The 25,072-nt window shown below is 36.2% G+C and overlaps 1 protein-coding gene across 2 annotated transcripts in view; it reads right to left on the reverse strand.

Annotated features, from left to right (window-relative positions):
• Nucleotides 1-16,864: 16,864 nt before the first annotated feature.
• Nucleotides 16,865-25,072, reverse strand: part of CAHbeta (carbonic anhydrase beta) — a 197,355-nt gene continuing 189,147 nt past the window's right edge. For both annotated transcript variants that reach the window (XM_081769338.1, XM_081769340.1), the window contains exon 5: nt 16,865-17,233. In XM_081769338.1, coding sequence (XP_081625464.1) covers nt 17,024-17,233 — 210 coding nt within the window. In that variant the 3' untranslated portion in view covers nt 16,865-17,023. The remainder of the gene's footprint in view (nt 17,234-25,072) is intronic.

Here is a 25,072-nt window from a genome sequence, read left to right on the forward strand (position 1 = left end):
CGAGGACTTTTTGTCTTTATCTCCTCCACCTGCATCTTTAATTCAGGTGTGCAGACAGATGGTCGTCTGTTCCTGGGAACATTTTGAACCGATCCTGTACGCCGCCATTTTTCAATCAATTCCTGAATAGTGCTTTTTGCTGGCACAGAACGTCCTGGAAATTTCTCCCGAAACAAATTCTTTGTTTTCACAAAAGATCCAGTGAGAATGAACCCTACAACAATGGCAACACGCTCGGGTATCGAATACGGCATTATCACACACTGACACTCACCCGGCTTAACACAACGAGGCCTTTTTCTCAACTGGTTTCGACAAGTTTCACTGGCTGCGGCTGCACGTGACTGCTGCAGGTCACGTAAGTCGACCCGACCTCGACACGCCCTCTCTTGGTAGGAAGGTAGATTATTTAAGTGTTGCCAAAAAACAATATACCAGAATATTACGACGGGCCGGTTTTACGTGCCGCACCCTGTATTAAGTAATAATATTTGAACATATCTTGTCAAACTGTCTGTAGTTTCTCGACATTATTTACGTTTACAAACTTTGCTGGCAGTATTATCAATGAATAGAACGTAAAGTATGACTAAATATTTCTATAATTTCTCATATTTTATTTTGTCTTTTCGTATTCAAATGACTTGTCTATATCGAACACGTAATAAATTAAGATGACTATCAACTCATGATTATAGGTTTTATATCGATGAAGAAACAGTTACAATATATTGATTAGAAAATTCACAGAAAAATGAATGCCACCAATCTTGATGGAAATTGAGGGAGAGGGAAAGCTGAAACTCTCACTGCTTCTTTACGAATTCCATACCGATAAGACACTAAATTTAAAATTATTGTTCCTTTTATTTTCTTGCCGGCAATACATTTTCTGGATTTCACTTGAAAAACGTATACAGGCGAGCATAAAACCAGTGCAGTTATATGGAATCTCGATTATAACTAGGATATGGCACATCTTCGTCCGCTGTATCGGAAAGGGATGCCTAGAAAAAACATAAGGACTGTAATATATTGAGAGATGGACTTTTAAAGGAGTGATAATTTGCTAAGACATTTCTTTTGCTAAGATACTTATTAATATTGTTTTTAATATAGTCATGTGGTAAGGTAAGTTTTAAAACATATAACTATTTATAAGTGTTGGTAAAATTAATCTGTTTAGTAAGACACTGGATTAGGAAGCTCCTTAGCCTTAGAGTTTTTGCTGAAAAGCTCCACTATGAAATGTGTAAAACAGAGTAAGTTCCAGGGCTAACCCATGGGTAAGGTAGGGGAGGCCTGATTACCATAAATTTTCTTTCATCTGCCCTAGGAAACAATATATTATTACATGGTATAATCATACAAAAAGAAAACTAAGATATCTGTAAGAAAATATGAAATCAATAAATGTAGAAAACAGCTAGCAACAAGTGATAGATAGAGAGAACACACAAATTTTCAGGAAAAATTTTACAGCAATTTCTTGGTATCTCCTCAGTGACATCACAGTAAGTTCTAGAGAATGGAATTAAGTGAAATTGTTGTAAGGGAAATGGCGGGAAGAACATATGTTTTTAGAAAAGACATAAGTCAGGGAGGATACAAGCCAAGTATCAAAACCCGCTATTCTGACTGACATTGGGTCAATCTTTTTGTGAATTTCTAGGACCGGAAAGAGATCTGATAGAGTCTCTGAAAACATCTTGATACTCTAACAGAATGGGGTGAGATGAGAAAATGAGAACTCAGCAAGAGGATCTCTCTTAGCCTTTCTCAATCCAAATCTCCAATACCTACCTACTCGAGGTGCCCCTGTTAGGTTGAGAAACCCAATGGAAGGTTGGACCAATCCCAGCGGGAAACTGAGTCGGTGAGCCAATAAGATTTGGATGTCAGTTGAGAGGAACGGGAAACCACTACTGAAATCTTCCCTAGAAAACACCGTGGCATGGCTAAGCTTAGTTCAAAATTATCAGGACTTTCAAATTTTCCAATAAAATCTTTGAAGGAAACGGGATTAAGAGAAGCCCATATAAAGATTCGATGATGCTAAAAGCAATACTGTTTAAGAACTTGGAACGTTATATCTATGTGTCAGGAAAATTGGAGATAGAGAAGAATTGGATAGACTAAAGATTGATATTCTAGGATAGCAGCTGAGTTTTCTTTTTTTTTTTTTTTGAATGGATGAATAAAATGAAGCTACAGTATACTATTCTGACCATGAAAGCACCAGGACGAATGATGTGCCATTATATGAAGGAACAGGGTGAATAATTTTATAATGAGGTGCAATTTCTGAAATGATAGAGTAATATCTGCTCGCCTCTGAAACTAACCTCTCAACATCACAATCATAGACATTTATGGTCTGACTACCGACGCTGAGGACGAGGCAGAAGTTGAACAATTTTATGGGGATCTGTAAAGACTGCTAGACATGTTCTCCAAAAATGACGTGCGAAAGTTGAAATCAGCAGGTAGAAGGGGTAACTGGAAAATATGAGCTTGGCGAGCAAAATGAAGCTGGGCTTAGGCTTATCGAATTCTCCTGAAGAAAACTCATTGACAACAACTAATAAATTGTTCCAATTAACCAAAATACGACTTTACACTTGGACTTCTCCTGATGGACATAATCGAAATCAGATTGATTACATACTCTATAATCAAAGCTAGAGAAGTACAGTACAGTCAGGTACAACATGACCTGTTCCAGATTGTGGTTCAAAACATTAAATCCTCATTGCAAATTCCGGTTGCATTTAAAAAAAGAGAGAATGTTTTAAAATCATGCTGCATGTATGTCTTAAATACCATACCTCATGAATATGCGGTACAATGGAAATGAAGAATAGTTAAATTCTAGGGACTAGATTTAACAGACCGAGCACGGGAAGATCTGTGGACATATTTATGTGCATAGTACAGGAATCTTCAGAAAAAGTAATCCCTAAAAAGAAGAAAAACAAGGAGGCAAAGTGGCTATCTGATGAGGCAGTACAAGTCACAGAGGAGAAAGAAGCGATACAAAAAAGCAAAAGTGAAAGAAAAGAGCTGCTCAATTGATAGTAACTAGAACAGATAAGAGTGCACCCCTGAATAAGAAATGCAAGAAAACTGAAGAGAAAGTAAGAGGGGAAGAATGCGATACCTACATGAGGAAATGAGAGACATTAAAGGACGATCCTTTGCTACATCTAGAAGGTTAGAAGATAAAAACGGGTAAGACCTAATTAAAACAGAAGAGGTAAAGTAGATATTGAAAGAACATAGGTGAATTGTTCAAGAGAGAATTAATAACAACAGACGAGTGGCGATGATGGAATATCATCAGAATTACTCAAAAGCGTAGAAGTAGGAGAAAAAACGTTAACGATCTTAGATACATGGGCGGCGATTAGGAGGGACAAAAGGGGGGCAGTTGCCCCCGCACTTTTTTGAAGTAACTCATTGATGTATTTAGTTTCATTTGGAAATGTAAATTTTTTGTATGTATTACTGGTTCATAGAAAAATTGGTGTTATGTAATATTTGCCGTTGCGTGAGAACATATTGGTTGTCTTTCCGTGGAGAAAAGAAAACAACAGGAATTGCATTTCAATTACCACAGAAAATAACACAAAAACTAACCTATTGGAGCACAACAATTCTAGCATACTTTCGCTTCTTACAAGGGCTCGATATGTTAGTCAGCCGCTTTGAAACTAATTGAGAGAACATTTTGCAAAAGAGAGGTATTTCACAAGTTATTCTTTAATTACACAAAAATTGACAGTTCCTAAAATGTCTTTTCTCCTTTCTAAAGTAAGGAATATTGATTAAAAAGAGCTTAATGAGAAACAACTTCTACCTTTATATTGTTTTGTAGTGTAATATACGAGTGAAGTGGTGTGTTTAGGGGTGTACGAGTGTATAAACAATTAAATTTAGTGAATTCAACATAATTCTAGGTTTTTGGATTATTTGGTATAACTGGAGTGTGGAGTGATTCTAAGTATTGTTGTGTTTTGATGTGTTCCAAGAAAGTGAAAACTGCACCTAATGGCAACGAACATGTTTCGGGAAGTTGCAAAAGCAAATATTTCTTTAAATGTCGTAGCATATGTTTGTAGTATTTACTGTCTTTCATTTTCTAAGAGGAATAACATACATATAATAGTATACAAGAGGAGGAAGGTCATCGTGTGGCAAAATTTACGACCATCTTTTGTAAAGTTATGTAGAACAATTAGAATCCGTTCAAGGAAGAAACAACAGACTTAATAACACAAGAGGTGCACCACATCCAGCAACAAGTGCAGAACTTGAATTCCACAGTAACAGCAAACAAACAGTGCCATATCCAACATTTGTAGTAGTTGACTATCGTTGATGGTAAAGTGTATAATGCGCTCACTAGTAATATGTCAGCACAGAAGTGCTATACCTGCGGATTTACCACCAAAGGAAATGAACAATACCTGCAATATTAAATACGAGAATCCAGAAACATTTCAATTTGGGTTGTCAATTCTTCATGCATGGAGAAGTTTCATGGAGTGGCTGCCATATCTATCATACAGATTGAACTTTCAATAATGGCAGATCCGGAAGGAAAACAAACCATTAGCAGACGCAAAGCAGAAATTTGTGCAAAAAGAGTTAAGGACGGAACTGAGACTCAGAGTAGACGAGCCGAAGTAGAGTGTAAATGGAACGTCCAACGATGGTAACACAGCCAGACGCTTTTTCCAAAATCCGGAACAAATATCCGCAATAATCGGAATCAACAAATAGTTAATCAAGAAATGTGCTATTGTTCTTCAAACCCTTTCCTGTGGCCTGGACATAGATCCCGACAAATTTGAGACGTTGCCTACTGAACTACGTGACATGTACCTCAATATCTACTCTTGGTACTATATTCCCGCTTCAGTACATAAAATTCTGATACACGGGCGAAGCATCATTTCGTAGGCTCTTTTGCCCATTGGCCAAATGTCAGAGGACGCACAGGAAGTCAAGCATAAAAATATCAAGCAGTACCGGGAACATCATGCACAAACGAGTTTATGAGAGAACACAATCATGGACGTCATGCTGCGACTTCTCGTCACGTCAGATCCACTCATGTCAACAGTTTCGTCAGAGTGTGCCGCAATCGAGTGTGAGGAAAGCTCTGCCCACTGTCATTTCAAAGTTACTGCAAACCCCATCACAACTCTCAACGGGAGCTGAAAGTGACTTAGAATGAACTATGATGTGCACCTATTGTGTTAAAATGTTCACTTTAGTGTTCTTAATATTTCTTTTGTTTCTTCGTCCCAGTGTAATAAAGAACGCAGTAACTTACTTTTCACATATCGTTTGTATTGTTCAGAATTATCTGAAACCGAAACATATATGATATACCCCTTCTTCTCAGAGAAATAAGTTTTGGCCAGGTTTTAGGGGTATCTGGACCACTGTGCGTTGTGTTGAGTGGTGAAATCTGGAGCTCTATGTTAAGATTCATAACTCCTTGCGATGACTATAGTCAAAGACATTTCCTTTTCATTCGTAGTGCTGTATCTGTTTAGTCAGTTTGTGCGTTAGTGGAAAGAACACCAATTACAAATTACCAGTGAAAATAAACAACAGAACTTTCGTTCTTTTAAAATTAAATCCTTATACTGTTGTGTTTTTTTGTTCTGGCCAGTGGATTGATTATTTTGTGCAACGTTAAAAGTACATTGATTACAAGTTACCTCCAAGTATACATAGAAAATACTTTGTGGCAAATTTAGGTTCATTCATTCATCCTTTGGGTAACCTAACATTCATATATCCTTTAGGTTCAGCGTTATTCGCAATAACTTTACACCCCATAGTCAATAACAACAAAACAAGTTTGAATATTTGGTACTTAGATGATGGAGCCATAGCCGGAGATCCGGGTATCGTATTAAATACGTTACGAATGGTCTATATACAGGCAATTACAGTTGGTCTACACCTTAATATTTGAAATGTGAAGTTAGTTTTTTCTTTTGAACAATGAAAGAGTAAATGCACATACTCTTCACATCATACAATGAGATAGCTCCGGGCACTCAATTAATGCATCCTTCAAACGCTTATCTCCTACGAACTACCCTCTCAATAGAATCAAGAAAAACTTTATTAATTGAGAAGATAATCAAACTGAAGATATATTTCTCAGGTCTGTCATCAATCACAACACATCATTTACTATTCCAAGATTACTATATTTTCTGCGAAGTTCACCTTCATGGAAGGAATAAAATTTATTAGAACGCTTCGATAACACCGTAAAAACTGGTTTAGAATATATCCTAAATTGCTTCTTTCAGATTAACACATGACTTCAGGTTTCTCTTCTAATTGGTTTTGGTTAATTAGATTTGGCTGTTTCCGCGTCTTGGCATCATTCTATGGTTCCCGATATCTAATAGAATCACTTCTCCAACAGGATATAAACTTCCACATCGATTCTAAAGTTAAAGATTCAGACAGCCTAGAAGACAAGGATAGACTAATTGCTGCATCATCCATAGAAGCAGGAGTTTGGTTTAAAGCTCTACCTTCGTCCCACCTACACCATCATCTCAGTAATGAGAGTTTTCGAATAGGGTTACGGTTACGGCAGTTGCGTTACGGTTGGGAGCAAATATTTGTTAACCTCATAAATGCCAGGCATGTAAGAATCCAGCAGATAAAAAAAAGGACTGCATGCACTCTTTTGAGTAAAGAGTACAGGTAGATATCCCCGACACTCAAATGTCAACGATATTATAATGAGAGCACTCATTTCAGCAAGTATACCGGCAATAAGGGAGCCAAATGGATGTAGTAGAATAGATAGTAAAAGACCAGATGAGGTGACCTTGATACCTTAGAAGAGAGGCAAATCATTAATTTGGGATTTTACGTGCTAAGACACTTTAGCCCCTTTCAACATTCCTTTCTTCTCATTCCAAGCGGGCAATGTATACACTCAAAAGGGAACAGAAAAAAAAATACAGTAACCTAACAGAAAAGTACCAATTTGTAACCATTGCAATTGAATCCAGTGATCGTAGGAAAATAAAGCCTCAACTTTATAAAGGAAGCAGGCAAATGCATCACGCATTTATTCCGGTGATGACAGGGCAATTCACCGGCGATGATAGAGGTGATATTCTTCCTAATTCAAAGAATAAGTATGGCAGAACAAAGAGGTAACCCAAGAGGTTCCCCTCTATATTGGGAACCATACTACCAGGTAAAGAACTGGACGAGAATTTTTTATTTAAATTGTTTTACTAATGTTTGGAAAATAGGACATTATTTGAATATATCTACGGATTAATATTAAAAATTTAGTAATTAAATTACTAGTTAATGATTATTATCCTGATTTATACATAATTTCGTGTAAAACTTTCGTTGAGAAGTAATAATTTCAGTCAAATGTTGACGTGTTATTGATTTTCCACGTCAGTGATCTTCTGTAATTTTTATTATATTTGCGAATTATTTGTGAAAGAAATATTGTAACTTATTGTTTGTTTGCACTAGTACTTAATTATTCATGCAGATAATAGATCATTAATTGTTATATAAAATAAATACAAAATTGGATGAAGATACATCTAGAAGTACTACAATGATCTAAAATCGTCAAGATAACTGTATTTGTCATGTATATATATATATATATATATATATACAGGGTGTTAATGAACTATACCGACAAACCTTAAGATGTGATTCCTCACATCAAAATAAGTCAAAAAGTTCCTATGGGCCTGTGGGGAAAAGTGCATAGTTTCAGAGCTAGGGCTGTCCAAAATCGCGAAAAAGCCAAATTTTAAGAGGCTCTATTTCGAATTTGAGAAACGTGGAGTAGTGGGTCTTATCAGCATAAAGGAAGCCACGCATACACAATCCGAAAATGCATATTTCATTAATGTTCAGTGGGTGTGCAGAGTATTCCCTGCAGGGTGAAATTTCCAGACATGCCATCAACCGAATTTTGAGATATGACCCAACCTTCTGATTGGTCCAAAGTAGGCAAACGATAAGCCTTGACAGCACTCAACACGGAATCCTTTAGCGCGATGCCGGAAGTATTAAAGATCGTCAACAGCACGGTCTCTCGTATTCGGGAAAAAGCATGCTCCGATGTTTTCTTTCACGCTTATAAGTGAAGAAAACGTGCAATAACCGTGACGAAATACATCGCATCACATCGCATTGCCGAACACACACACACACAAATGGAGCTGCTTGTTCCTAACACTTCCGACTTCCTCCGAAGCACTGGATGTCGATTGTTGTCAAGGCTTACCTCCTGTCTACTTTGAACCTCCTTGAAATCAGGGTATATCTAAAAACTCTATTAAGGGCATATTTGATAATTATACCCTGTACAGAATATCTTGCACACCCATTAAAAATTGACGTAATATGCATTTTTGGATTGTGTATGCGTGAATTGCTTTACGCTAATAAGGACCACCATCCACAGTTTCTGGAATTCGAAATAGGGCCTGTTGAAATTTAGGTTTTTCGCGACTTTGGACAGCTCTAGCTCCAAACAGGTATAAGTGAGAGGGAATGCAGGTGGACGTCGTTCTCCCACTTCCAGAAAATATCTATGGTGTCCCCTACTTTCTAAAAAAAATTTTAATGGGCAAAGATAGGCACGGGGGACGTTCTGACGTCAAGCGTCCCCCTACCTTTTTCATATATATATATATATATATGGCTCTCTTGTTATGCTTTCTGTTGCATTGGTTACTTCGTGCGACAAAGAAAACATTTATTACATTGTTTGTGTTTCAAAAGCGGCTCAGAACTGAGGGGACGAATGAAGATTTTTCGCGGTCTTTGTGTGAAACATCTCAAATCAGTGTTGCCACAGTCCCACTGGAGTGGGCTGAAAAATAGTACCAAATTGAAACGAAAAGGGCTGAATTCATTATTTTATACCAGCGTAATATATGTCTCTGTAGCATGAAACTAAAAGAGGTGAAGTTCTAGAACACTTCCACCCCCCTCTTGCAAGAGTGCAAACCAAAAAAGTACTCTTTTTAAAAATTACTTTTTAAAAACATCCAAATAGAAGTAACCCGAACAACCGTGGAAGTAGATGAAACTTTTATCGCACGTATGAAGTTTAACAGAGGACGCAAATTAAAAGGCAAAATAGTTATCATTTTCGGTATGTATTGTAAGGAAATCAAACGCGCCTTTATTTCAAAGTGACTAATAAACCAAAAAAGTATTATGGCCATATACATTGAGAAAAATCCGTTCTCCAAACAGCGTTATATTGTACAAATATATGGAATCCTCTTGCTTACTACATAAATCAGTATGGAGCATACGTTATCCATATGCTACATACGCACTGCCCTAGGTGTTACATCATGCCGTTGCAGGATGTCTGACATCTAACAGTTTTCCGTATATCACATGCATATACTTATGTCACATTCCCCAGCTATATGTTATATACGTCCAATTGTATGTGAGATCCTGACCGCCTATATTATTTCATATGGAAAGTACGTATAGATGGAACACTTATATGGAAAGTATTATAAAACATACGTTTTCAGTTACACATCTGCTGTATGTTAAGTACAAAAACTACAAAAATTACGCATGTAACTTAGCTTTTTAAGTATGCCACCTACATTTTTTTTCGAGTTCGTGTGTAAATAGTACGTTATAATAAAATATTAAAATATAAATTCTTGCTCATTTCACGACCGAAAGATAATAATAGAATGTAAGAAGAATATAAGGTAAGTAAACTGTAAACTGCCATTTGTAAAAAATAAATAAATAAATAAATAAAAGAAAAAGAAAAAAGAAAAACGGTCCAGGTACGACGGATGGGAATTCCAAGCTGGTTATCCATCGTCACTAACGGGTGTCGTATAGAGTCCTAAAACCTTCCTGAAAGACAACAACAACAAAAAAAAAAAAAAAAAAGAGATGTAGGGAAAGTACTACTGACACTTTTGAAAATGTGACAAGTATTTGTTAAATGGTGCTGAATTGGATAGAATTGTACCAACTTTTTCACAAAAGGGGCTGAAAATGCCAGCGTGGTACCAACGGGCCGATGGATGACAAAAAGGGCTGAATTTGGTATAATTGTACCAAGTGTGGCAACAGTGTCTCAAATTGAATGAGAAACTGAAACTCAGACAAATGGAAGAAAAGTGACGGGTGTAAATACTGAGTATAAGTGTTCATATGCCAGAGGTAACTAGTGAGCTTTATCAACCATAAAATTTTGACTTCTCTTTGATTCGTAAAACCGATGGTAATCAGACAAGAACATTTCAAAAGAAGTGGTTTGAAGCACACAAGTGGTTATCTTTTGATTAAACACTAAAACTATTTTCTGTTATATTTTATTAAAAGTACAAATTTGAGTCTCACTGCTCTTACGTCTTCGAAAGATAGTCAACCTTTCATAAATGTGGGTTTTATAGCCTGAATAAGAACCGTAGAATCATTTAAGAGTCACAAAAAGTCCGCTACTCATATGGAATCTATAGATAACGACCTATCACTAATAGACCTCCATTACGTAGACAGGATTCTGATCAAAAGCTTAGAAGAAATCAATTACTTAGAGTTTTACTTAGAATACTTAGAGTAACATCTTTTAATTATTTAGCAAAACAAGGGCTGGAATCAGGGGGCATTCTGATTAAGAAGGGAACTTGATAGACTGTTAAAATTGAAGGGAAAGATGAGCCAGGTTCCAGGTACTTTAAAGATTTGAAAAGAGGAAACCCATTATTTGTTTCATGATACACTGAATGAAGTTTTGACCCTTATGTACATAGGAAAAAAAAATGTTTCGTCGGTCTAGAATGTAAAATAATTCAGACACATTCCCGATGAAACAAGGGATGTAAACTATCCGGTGGGTGAATAATGAAAGATATCCATGAAAATTTTATAGGAGTAGTAAGTCTGTATGACATAAGCTCAGACACCTTAACAATGTGATATGTAATGCTGTACTTACTTGTTAGATGTAGTCTAGTTATTTAAAATTGTCTCAGACAAGCATACGAAGGAGCATGATACTATGTGTATAATCGGGAAATGCATATTTGTAGTAAATTTCATAGGAAAATAATTATACATACGAAAATTAGAATGAGTAAAACAAAATGTTGCTAAATGGACAAGAAAGTTTTATTTTTGTTTTATTGTTCTTATTTACTGCTCTTTTGACATGAAATTTGCTACGTACATGTCTTTGTCGATTATACACATACTAACATTATAAGAAATACCGGGAGAATTCGTTATCAAATTACATTCCTAGAACAATATATTTGTAGACATGCGACAATAATTTTGGACATGAGTGTACTTCAACTCTATCAAGATGCGTCCTCTGACTGTTTCCCAACACAAGAAGCATTAAATTTGGGCACGCAGGTCCACAATTTAATCAGGTTTTCTCCTAAATGCTTCAGTATATTTCACGATATGCAAAATTCTATGAATCAGGATAGACCTTTCCTGAAACATTTGTGTCCAACTGGGTGGGCTGTATGAAATAAGTTCTTAGAATCAGTATTTAACAAGTTTCAAGTGTTAGAGGATAGCTTGTGGAAAATTTCTAACTAAAAAAAAATATCTATGCATAAGAGCTATTTGTTTTCTGGCAATGATGAAAAACGTTTTCCACTTTCTTTGTACTCTACTTGTTCCTTGAAATATTTTCATTGGTAAAACATTATTCCAAATAAGCAAAGAAAAATAATATTAGCGATGAATAGAACAGCAGAAGTAACAATGTATGTCCTTCAGTCGAAACGTAACGACTTCCATGAAGTTTATGACAATGTTTGTAGAACGCAGAAAATTTGAGTCCTAAATTGCCACGACAGAGGGGAATCCCTATAAAACTTGACATGGGAAAATCCAATGCTGTAATGTGCTTTAAGCACCGAAAAATTTGTCCTGCAAAATATTTCGCAGCCTACAACTTGAGTTCAGACACCATAATCAAAAAGATTTGAGGGTTATACTTTCTCCGTGCTGATGAATATTGAACAATTGCTGATAAGTAGTAGTAATGGAAAATTGTTCATATAGCCCCAGTTTCAAGCGAAATATATTCAAAGTACATACATCTATCTTGATAACTTAAAAACACAATTAAAGATGCTTTATTCGCTTCACTGAAGCTAAAAACAGATTCTTTTCAACATGATTCTGTGTTCAAGATCTGGTCGTCGTCATTCAAATCTGAACCAGAAGATATACAGGGTTTGTCTGGGAAGTAATAGGACTGATTTTATTCCGCCATGACTGTACTTCGGAGCGTGCGCGCACCGACCGGATCCGGTAGAGGGCGTTCCTAGCTAACGAACGAGCGGCTGGTCAGTTGTCTCCGAGCACACGGAGAGTCAGGACAGGCTTTTTCGCGCGACGTGTTTCTGTGAGTGGTGCAAGCCGAAAATGCAGCGTTCGTTAGAGCAGACGTACGCGATTAAATTCTGTGTTAAACTAGTTAAATCTGCGACAGAGACGTTTGATATGATCAAGCAGGCTTACCCAGATGATGCTTTAGCAAGAAGTGGTGTGTTTCGGTGGCACAAGGCCTTTTCGGAGGGCCGGGAAGAGGTCGCCGATGAAGACCGTGCTGGAAGACCTTCGACTTCGACAAACACCGACAATGTGACTCGTGTGCGCGAAGTTTGAACTCAGACCGTCGACTAAGTATTCGTTTCATGAAATTGTGACGGAGCATTTGAACATGCGCAAGGTGTGCGCGAAGATTGTCCCAAAAGTGCTCACTGACGACCAGAAATTGCAGCGAGTGGAATTGTGCTAAGAAAATTTGAACATGTGTGAAAGTGACCCCCAATTTTTGAATAACGTAATCACAGGTGACGAATCATGGATCTTTGAGTATGATCCCGAGACAAAGAGGCAATCTCCCGAGTGCCACACGCCGGCGTCTCCTCGCCCAAAAAAGGGAAGAATGAGCAAATCCAAAGTGAAAACGATGCTCATTGTCTTTTTTGACAACAAAGGCATCGTCCACCATGAATTTGTTCCTCCTGGACAAACCGTCAACGCCAAGTTTTACGTAGAAGTGCTCAAGAGACTCAAACGAAGGGTCAATCGGGTCCGATCAGACATCGGAGCCGACTGGAAGCTGCACCACGACAACGCCCCGGCTCACACCGCCTTTCTTGTGAACAGCTACCTAACCAAGGCCGGCATCCCAATGCTTCCGCAGCCGCCCTACAGCCCAGATGTGCCCCCCGGACTTCTTTTTGTTTCCTCGCCTGAAATGCCCGATGAAAGGCAAGCATTTTGAGACGACAGAGGGGATCCAAGCAGCTTGCACCGCGGCTCTCAAGGCTATTCCGGAGAATGACTTCCGTGACGCCTTCAATGCTTGGAAATCGCTCTGGCAGCGCTGCATCGACGCAGAAGGAACCTATTTTGAAGTTTTTAAAGAATTGTAACGATTGGCTAAATATATTTTTTTTAATCGACTCAGTCCTATTACTTGCCGGACAAACCCTGTATGTTTTCAAAAGTTAATAAACTAATAATGCTTTACTCCACTGTTTTTATGACATTAGTAACAGCAAAAAGGTGAGATGGAATGAAATATTTCTGTTCAACGTTACACGATTATGCTCTATAAATGATTACGACAATTGAATGATGATGGAAGAATTGGCGGAATAAGAATGTGGGAGGAAACGAGAGTATCCCCATAAAAGCCGCGGACATGATAATGTCCACCATAAACTTATTTGGCTGGGGATTGAACCAGATCCCATCCACCAGAGTATGCACTGACACCAGGAAGATCACTGTCGGTTGTACGAAGAATGAAATCTTTCCCTCGGAGTATCATCACTCAACATAAGCTAAACCACTTCATTATTTTACAGTTACAAATATCTTCTCGAGAAAGTTACGAAATCACCCTGTACTATTGTCGAGAATTTTGTATCAGTAAATCAGAGAAGAATGAACTATGGGAATTACAGTGCAGAAAACTAAGTACGACGACCGGTGAGTGTATATTTTTCATCTTGAATATATTGCGATAATGGTCAATTCTAATTTAATAATGTCGTATTTTTACGAGATTAGATGTTTTAGAAGAATACGATTCTTTTTCGTGTATTTCACTAAAGCCTACAGGTTAAATCTCACAGTGTGTGTTTGTGTGTGTAGGAGAGGGAGAGCGATTAGAACGTACGGTGGACTGTGCTTAATATCTGATGCATAAAACCCTCCATTTCATGTAAAATCCAGCCTGGGCAAAGTTTTTCATCTTCAGCCGCCACTGCTTACTGTGACGCTTTTAACGTAGCGAAGTTTGGAGAAAGACGTTTCTATGTTGTTTATAAATGTCTTGCCACACCGTGTGTTGTCCACCTCTAACGGTGGACTTCGGCAGTATAACGTTTGTTGCATAAGTAATAGACATAAGCTAGAATAATCCTTCAACGCATTGATCTATAACCATTGTATAATTACAGGGGGTTAGGAAATTATGTTTTCCAGTATAGAAAGATGTCTTGTACTCATGTAGAAATCAAGTTTATTTAAGAAGAAATAAAATTATATTTTTATAGGTGGTTGGTAGTATTGTGGGGAATCCGTACAATTCGTGTTATATTTTTGGTTATTTTTAAAGTTTTTAATGTTACGATTAATTTTTTAAAAAGTTTAACAGTAGCATTTTCACTCTTAGTGGCGTTTTCTTTAGCATAAAGTTAGTGTTATTCTGGTGGCGTAACCATTCCTTCGGTCTGAATTATTTTGTACTCCACAATTATTGATATATACGGCACCTAAAACTTACATTTATAAATTCACTTAAGTTCACGTCAGTGTCATGATTAGAAGAGGGACCGGTAAAAGGTTCATTATCGGTTGAATTCTAGTTACAATTATGTATTGGAAGAGCAAGTTATTATTTATTCAAGAATAAATATTGATTTATAATTTGAAAGGTATGTGCAAAATAATAATCTGTAGAACTACTGGATATATTTTAATGGAACTTGATGTCTATTCTGTGTAATTCAAAGATTTCAGGTAATGGTTTGTGGTTGTCTCTGTCCGGACTCATCTTACAATCACATGTTTATTATTAAAAAAACTCGTTTAATATTTGTAAGTAAATAGGGTCTATCTCAAATATAATGTATGCATTGATTAAGTACAGGTCCCCGAATATTCGCTGTTGTTGCTGCTTGTTTCTTAATATCTAACTTGGTGAAATATATATTACGTTTTCTTATTTCACTGAACGAATTATAATTTTCTTTACAAAAGTGTCCTTCTTCGAAAAGTCTTAAGTAAAATATTATAGTTTGTCTAACCAATATTTATTATCAGTAGTGAAACCGTCAAAAGGCATTAGCGGCCACGCGTGTTCTGCCATGAGTCGGATGTTGTCAGGATTGCAGAGAGCTAGCTGCTTTCTACAGTCACCAAGGGAAACAAATGAGACTGATCTATCCTTCTTTTACCTATATAATCTCCAGTGCTGTAAACCAATAAAAAGTATTCAAAGTAGGAATAACGCAATTCATTCAACGAAGTAGTTTTCTCTCATGTTATTATAGTGATTTTTTGTTGATGTCCTTTGTGTCCTTTGTGCAACTTGGAATCAATCTGACATAAAGCATTAGACCACACCTGGTTCAATATCATCATCGAAATTTTCATTCGTATAACTGGATAAAATAAGGAATTTCAACTTCCCATCATCACAGATTAAAACAAGTCCGTGCTTTCGCTTTCTGATGAACATTCATTCATATTCATGATTACATGATCATTATCTCCATCAAAATCATTTTGCAGTACAAGGTAGCTTTCTTCGATATCCTCGACATATTGTTTGTAGTTTCCTTATTTTTCAGAAGCAAAAAAGTTCTTACGATAGATTCTAAGAGCGTCGTAACATTTGGGATCACAAGTGGAACACACTATACTACGGACAGGGGCTTGAACCGAGTTAGCCCTGAGTCTACTGCCATATAGTACAACAAACATCACTTAGCGCACTTAAATCTTCCAAGACAGGAAGATCTCGAATTTCGATGTGTACCTCATTCCTTCATATTGTTTATGGAGAAAACACAAGTGTTGGGTCGGGAATACAGAAGCTTTACTCTACTCGATAGTATTTGTATCAAGTTACTGGGTGTTTTACAGTTAAACATCCTAGGATAAATTATTTCTTTCATATATTGTCAAATAATGTGGGCTGGCTGCAAAGCCTAGCTACCCAAATATACGTCCCTCTAAATTAAACTAATATTATTAAGTGTAAAAACGATGGATACTAAAAGTAGCATTATGCTACCGTTATAACCGTAATAGAGTTGGCCATACTGAAGGCAAACTACAGTTCTTTTTGTTATAATGGCAACGGGGAAGATGGTTTGAAAGAAGAATTTTTGGTAGGGGCTGGGTAACTTTTATATGTTTACCTTCGAAGAAAAAGTTGATATTGCTTTTTGGGAATCTATGCACCTGTTTAAATGAAAGTAATATTGTTGTTCTGAATAAGCTAATATAAAGTAAATTATATATTAAAGTTGGTAAACTATCAGTTCGCTACAAAATGGACTTACTATTGAAGTAATATTATGGTAGTTCTTGGTTTCTGAATTTACTTGAACATTTAGCATATGACTTCTGAATGTTTATTTTGTTAACTATATAAAACAACCTTTGCAATTGAAGCAGATACCATTATTATACTAGGATTTTAAAGAGGATTATTTCATTTCTTACAAATAAGTAAATATGAAAACAATTTTCACGTTTTTAAAGAAGACAAAATTTTAACGGTTTCTGTATAAAAGTTTTATTGTCATCTTTATTGGGAATACATTAACGCCTATATACAAAGTAATAAAATATATATATACATATAAATGATGATACACACGTTTTTCTATGTTCAAACATATATAATATTTACATAAAGAATGTTACAAGTTATGAGCTAAGAATAGTATTTCCTGATTTCCAGAAGTAATTTTTCGTAGGTATCCTCATTCACTTCTACAAACTTTTTCTGTTGGCGGCTAAAATAATATATGTCTCCTGTATAAATATCAAACCACAAAGCATGAATATGCACTTCGTGTTTCTCTAAGAGTTTCTTCAGGAATCCATAACTTGCTATGTTCTGCATTTGTTGGAGGCAATTCACCTGAAATACAAGGTTGTAATATAGTTTGATCAAGGACTTATACTCTTATGTGTATGGTATAAATAAGATTTGAATTTTAGTATTTCGAAAATACTTTTCACTAACTGATTTAAATGGAATAGGATCCTAATTGGAACAAGATTTTAAGACTCTTAAGAAATGCTGCTAAAATATTATATTTAATAGTCAATTATTTCTGGGCCTTGAAATCTGCGTTTGCCGTATATACCACATTCTCTACAATAGAATAGTCTGTATCTCTGGAAATGACAATTTATCCTCTCCCCTACTATATCGTATTCTACTATTCAATTTCAAGTTCCTCAAGCTTCAGTGCTATCTCTACCACTAATATACGTAACATACGAGCAATGCCATCCAGAGTCTCAATTTCCACTTTCGTAGTTGATATCGTCTACTAACACGTGGCACATCAATACAGTCAATCAACATTAACCTACAACATGCAATACAGTATATTAATTTTCTGTGTGTTGTCATGGATAAAAGCTCAAGATTAATATTATGTAGTCCATCATTTTTTAAATCAAAGTCTATGAAGTTATTTCCAAATGAATTATTTGAAGTGATGTGCTTCAAAGCTTAAGTACAAATCTCACTCCCAAAATATTACAGAAGTAACTAATATATTAAATCTTTCGAAGTGCCAGCTGTTCTTACTTGGCGTTTACAATTCAATACTATCATAGAAACTTATAAGGCTTTTCTTCAGCTGTGTCTGAAACGATGCGATACAGCAATAGCTTTTATAACTAGATCAAGTTTCAAACCGTCCAACCTTAGGATTAGCATATTACATTAAACTCTTTGGCCTAACGTCTTTACGTTAGGATCGAATTCGTTTCCCACTTATTACACATCATTTCGAACTCGGTATATTCAGAAGAAAATGAGCAGAGAAACATTCCATTCAATGATCCATGATGAACGTGGACATGGGATTCACAGGACTCTAAAATATCATTAGAATTCATGAATTCATGGTATCATATGATATCATGATTTATGATTTTACAAAATTCGCCATCAGCGTAATTAATTATCTGCAAATCATGCATCCTTCAATTTATCAATATTTCTACACTTAGTCACAAAATCCTAGAGGTCCTTCCTAATCTACGAACAAGAATTCAACCTATATCCTTCCTAATACCCACAAATCTCATATAGCAAATGCATTTTCCATACATTCTGTCACAGAGACTGTGGCTAGACCATCTGGTTATTGATATCAAACAACTGTATAATCGATATGTAAAGAATAAGCATAAGAAATTATAAAAAATATAAGTGTATAGATCATTGAAGCCTGTAGAGAACGCAAATTCACGAATATAAGCAGAGAGACAGAGGTCACTCATTTCTGTGGCTTTTTGCTATATTTAATAAGGCCACATATTCATATACAGATGTTAATTTTAGTGTAGCTTCGGATACTGTAAACGAAAAATTACATTTTTTGCGAAGAATATGAAATTTATTGAAGGAAAATATAATAATATAATAACGAATATAATAATATATTTTATACAATCATGGCCATGCAATATAGTAAATATATGAGAACATAATCACAAATCCTGCTTCTTTCCTTTCGAATGTATCAACTTGCAAGTTAGTTCTTACAATTGCGCAGCAGGTGTCATTAGGTATGAAAATAAATCGCTACAAGGCTCTTTACCAGTATTGATATAACAATTATAAAACACTATATATATACAATATGTTCATGAATTCGATGACCAAACTCCAGAAGATGAGTTCTTATATCATATGAAGGGAAAAAAGTTCTAATAAAAATGGGTTTAGAAAGCCTCCTTTCAAAGCTATAAACTGCTGAAAATGACAGAAAATATATTTTAAATCTATACAGCTCGAGAACTATGGAACTACGAAAGCAGTTCAAGGACCTACATAGAAAGTATTATGCGCTCTACCTAAATATTCATCTGCAAAAACCTCCGTTACCGGTGCAACAAATTATATATATAGTACGCTCGGGTATGGAGAGCACTTTTAAGTATTAATTAAGTATAAATGACAATATTCACGCAAATGCTATTTAAAACTCGTTATATTTTTGTTAGTTATCGAAAATTATTAATGTAAATGTTCCCTTTCACGTAGCAGCCAATATTAGTTTCAAGTCCCTCAACCACAAACAGCATACTTTATCTTCAAACAAAAGTTTCCTTTTGTTTTTCTTCTTTTTTACAAAGATAAGTCATAAGTTTCGTAATATTTCCATAAGCAAAACAGCAGGCGCGTATACATATATCGTTATGGATCGTAAGGGCAAAGTTAAACTCACCTGAGCGAAGTATTTAACACAGATGCTGCCACTTTATCATTATTTTCAGTCACTTCTAAGTGGCAGTGACGATGAGTTTCAACAACGTCTAATACGTGACGTGACGTTTCCATATAAGTTCGAATTCGGGCATAAGGCTGTGGCAGCAATCTCAAACATTTATTATGTGAAACTTGAAGATGAAGTGAAGCACGAAACAGCATCTCGTTGGTTCCAGAAATTTCGTGAAGATTATAAACATGTCGATCAGCAAAGGTCCTGCTGTGCAAGGGTAACATATTGTGAGATCATATGACACACCATTGAGGAAAATCCATCCACGAGCACATAATGATTGTCAAATCAACTCAATATGTCTCAGTACATTGTAGTGCGTCACCCTCACGAATTCGGGAAAAGTACCAGGAGCTGCCACATTGTGCTATATGAGTTGACTCTAAGCTCAGACCCAGAAGAAGGTATATGTGCACCGACGACTGCTGCAAATCCATGTGATCTGCGTTTCGTAAAATGGATTGTCACATGTGACGAAAAGTGGGTGTTTTTACGAAATCCAAATGTGCAAAAATAGTGGTTAAGTAAATACTAACTTCCTGAGCCCGTCGTTAAACAGGGCTGTTACGAGTATAAAGTCATGTTCTATGTGATGGAATTACGAGGGGTAATTTACTTCGAATTCGTTTCTAGTAGTCGTTCCACCAATGTTGACCTTTATTCTGCACTTCACTACCCCAAAAATATGTCAATCCGCCGTTCGCTGATTGGATTCAGTGTTGTAGTGGTTTCATGAGAACTATATAAATTATAAAGGTGTTAGTCCTTTTATCTGTAGTGATGAGTGGTATCTGTAAGTGGGGAATGATTAGTAATAGGAATTAGGCACACCTCAAGTTTCACATTACTTCAGAATTAGTAAATTCGCTTTTCATTAAAATTAAAATTAGCGAACTAAGGGCCAATCCTACCATCTTCTGATTCTGTCTGATATAAATATCCTTCTGACATCTTTCCGATAAGTGTTCTACAATGTCCTGATAACAATCAGGTGGCTGATAAACCCTATCAGCTGGTTGGTACTTTGACAGGAAGTTCAATTGCCTGTTAACAGCTATCAGCTTCTTGTTAGTTGTCGTGTAGTGAATGATGGACAAAATCGAAGAATTGTTGATGTTGTCAGAGGACGATTAGGAGATTGTTCAATATATAGCGAGGCCTAGAAGACCAAAAATCATCAGACAAAGAAACGATCACTTTGATAAATAGGCTGAAGAAGAGATTTTTGATCGATTTCGATTGACAAAAGACACTTGTCGTCAGCTGCATGAGGAAATTGCTGACAAGATAAGAACTCAAACTGATAGATAAGTTTTAGTTCGAATATATGCCAATTTATAACAATAAATAGTACCCGTTGGCTACAAGTGCCCGCATATAAGCGCCATGTAATTTGTGTAGTTAGGAGATGAAGAAATATATTCTATATAAAAATATAGAATTTAATTATTGAAATTGAATGATATGTAAAAACATATCTAAATTATTAATCTAATTTACATAAGTTTAGAGGTGGAATATCAAATAAATGAATTAATTAAAAGCTCAGATTGTGTTATGACGTATAGTATTATAAAATGGAGTGTAATATATAACGAAATTAACGTTATAAATTTTAGTATTGCTTCTTAGGTTGTAAGGACGAACAGCAATATTTCTATGTATATGGTACCAATGCATATGTAAGTGTAGCCTAAAAAGTGTTTAGGATTGAGTATAGCCCGCTCCCCCCAGTGATTTTTAACGAATCATAGTGATTTAACGATTCATATTAGTTCATAATGAATCGGAATCTCGTTATAAAGAAAAAATCATTATTCATTTGTTTTGTTTTTAATTCGAAACAAGCCAATTGCTGTAATTATTTATGAGTACGATAATAAATTTCTATTTAGGAAATGCGACAGTCATTTATTTTTTCGTGCTATTTTATTTATCGATTGTCATATTTCAAATAAACAAAATGGATATTGTCGAGTTAAAGAAGCCTTTTGATTTAAAACAAATCAAAAATTATAATTTTTTCACATTATCGACGCAAATTCTTCAAGATGACTGCACAACATATAGATTTTGTGCATCAACTGGATTAATTAAATTTGAAAAGGTATGTAAAAGCTGTCAAAACGCATTAAGTTTAAAAGCTCACAAGGAGAAGAGTGGACGATTTACATTACATTTCATTTGTTATCATCGTTCGTGTTCATATTATAAGAAAATGGTATCTATTAGAAGAAATTCTTTTTTTGGAGTATATCTAAATCTTGAAACAAAGCAGGTGTTATTACTTGCATATTGCTTTATAGCACAAATTCATAGATATGATATTATTCAAGAATGTTCGTTTGTAGATAAATTATCGCATAATACTGTTAGTGACTGGCTCACATTTTGTAGAGAAGTATGCTTGGAAATTATTGTGCGACACTCGCCTGAAGTAATTGGTGGAGAAGGGTACACTGTTGAGATCGATGAAGGTTTGTTTGGTCGAAGAAAATACAACGTCGGCAGAATGAAATCGCAAACCTGGATTGTAGGTGGAATCTGTCGAGAAACATGAAATTTTTCTGTCTATATGTCCCAATAATAGCCGAAATGCAATTAACTTTGTCGATATTATATCAAGACACGTAAACAAAAAATCGACAGTTATTACCGATTGCTGGAAGGGATACAGCTCCCTCAGTAAAGAAGGTTGGCAACATCTCACAGTCAATCATTCTATGAATTTTGTAGATCCTAGCACTGGAGCGTACACACAAAATATAGAGAATTTATGGTTTCAGCTGAAAAGAAGTTTTCCCTCTACTTATAAAAGCGACAATTTCATGTTGCATTTCAGTTGTTATTTGTGTAGGAGAAAATTTTGCAAACATATCGGAATTAGTGATGAGTTTTTGCTTTTCCTGCAACATGCCGGAGAGATTTATTCTGGAAATGATTAACTACTGGAAGATTTTTTTGTCAGATAAAGTTTCATGTACGGTAGCTTATTTAGCATATGTGTGATTGCGTTTACTTTATGAAAAAAGTTTGCATGCATATTTTTTTGTTTCATTTCTTCATAGAATAAATTAATGAAAGTATTAGCATTTGAGTTAAATATTGTTAGTTTAGGTAAATCTTGATTTGTTGATTTTAGATATAGCAATAGCTATTAGCTTAAAGTAAGTTTAAGGTTAGGTAATGCTTTCTTTGATCACATTAGAATACTTAACTAGATTTCCAAAAATTTGTTAAAATCATCTTAAAAATGCACTCATTGCACTATTCAGTAAGTTTAGCTCACAGGTATTTTTATATATGAAGGTATATTAAAACTGACATTATCTTTGCAGTTCAATTGTTACCGGAATTGGAATAGTCACAAATCGGAACAGGCACTGTATATCAATTCATTGGGAATTCGACAAAAATCACAGTGAAATGATGTATAGTACCTGTTTCGACCTGTGACTCTTCCAGTTCCGGTGACAAAGAACTGGGGGGAGCGGGCTATACACAAGCCAGTGTTTATTACTTAAGTTTGTGTTTGCTTTTACGATGTACCCCTAGACTATAACGTGCATAACAAAAAATACCGGTACTCATTTCTGTTTCCCATATTTTCAATAGGATAATTTAAACAAGCACACTGAAAACGCGCTTGACCTTTCAATTGTTTTCAGTATGAGCAACAGAAAACCAACCAATCAAATGGTCCGTTAGAACCTTGCTTCGGGTTAACTATCTGACAGAGTATATATCAGGCACAGTGTATAACGAACCACGGGTTAAAGTAACTGACAACTTCCTGATATCTAATTTGACTGATAGTAATCAGAAAGAATATCAGGATATTGTAGGACTGGCCCTAAGAACCTGTAGTTAAAAGTTTCCACATAAATGTATTGAAGGAATTATGTCAATTTGTCACTTTTCACAGTTTTCGCACTTTTTCACGTTATTTCAATTCCAATCGCTACCAAACTCATACAACGCTACTACCCTCATACTCTAATTCACGCACTAGAAATCGTTTGGAAATGTTTCCTTACTCATATTTGAGGAAATATAACGTTTGGAGCATAACAGAATCAAATGTATTAGTTGACATAAGATGTGCAGTAATGATATTTCAGCACATACTCAGGGTTATCAACAAGAAAATGGTTCAAGCAAAAAATGTCTTTGCACCAAGAGCAACGGATTCTCGCAAGTTTCTCACAATGCTTACAGTTGGCGACACCAAACCTGAAACCAAATTTGCTTGGCGAGTCAAAAGCAGGATATTCACCAGTCTTATAATCTGCTTTAATAAATGCAATTGATACAACCCAATGTATCTTGGCGAACTCATCTGATTGTGTAGAATCGTAGCAAATATAATGCGCTAGTCTCGTTGAAATATTTTATACCCGTCAAGTTCGAGTTTCACATAGTGTTCAAATTTCTTCAAATAATGTTTCCAAACACCAAACCCATAAACGTCTAACGGCTGACAGAATCGCGTGCAGTTTTTCGGGATATTCTCAACCTTCACCATTGCGCCACTTGGCAAACACGCGGCAATTCATGTGTGGTCTCTAAACGGACCCCAATGGTCACGTAGTACGATAGTTTCTTCGTTCGGTGAAATCGCTGCAGACAGCAAGTCTTTAACAAACTTGTCGCGGCCGTCACTTATCATGATGCCACTTTTCGATGCATCAAGCACTAGATTTTCGGGTATGATCATTGTTTCCCACACCCTTGCCCCAAATTTTCCGCTAGACTCTTGGAGTGTTACCATCATTTTGTCATGAACAACTCCGCTCATCGCAACTATTGGCAACATAGTGAAAGAGTGGGTTGTAGCATTTGATGACTGTACAACTTTTTCAATTCTATCTTGTCCTTTGAACGCCAAAGTGCGATTTCCTGTCATTTCATATTGAACACCACTCTGATCGGCGTTCAAAACGTTTGCGGCACCGATGCGTTTTTCATTGATTGTGTTGCTGATGCGGGTCGCAAATTTGTCTGCTTCCGTTTTCAAAAGCTCCTGATCTTCGAAGCAGGGCTTCGACACGCGACTCGTGATTCGGCGGCTGGTAATTCCACGGGCTCTTTTAAACTGCAGTACCTACCAAGACGAAGCCTCGAACGAATGAGCGAAATCAAGTTTGGCTGCATTTCACATCGCCCAGATTCGTATGACGTCGTCGTGAATTGGATGCCCAGCCGCAGCAGTTGCGTTGAAATCGGCAAACGTGTCGTCGCTTATTTGCTTCAGCTTCAATCCTCTATTGCCACCAGATGCGAATTGCCTTTTCCACGCACGAATGATAGGCCAGTCTGGTGCCCAAGAGTGTTTCTTACGGATGGCAGTGATTTTTCTGCATTTGCCTCGCGGTGTCCATGCACAATCAAGAACCATCCTCATCTCGTCGTCTGTGTATTTCCGACTGTCTGAATTTTTCGGACGACCTGCT

Source organism: Thermobia domestica, chromosome 8, assembly GCF_964235325.1.
Source record: "Thermobia domestica chromosome 8, izTheDome1.hap1.1, whole genome shotgun sequence".
In the NCBI taxonomy this organism is placed as follows: Eukaryota; Metazoa; Arthropoda; class Insecta; order Zygentoma; family Lepismatidae; genus Thermobia; species Thermobia domestica.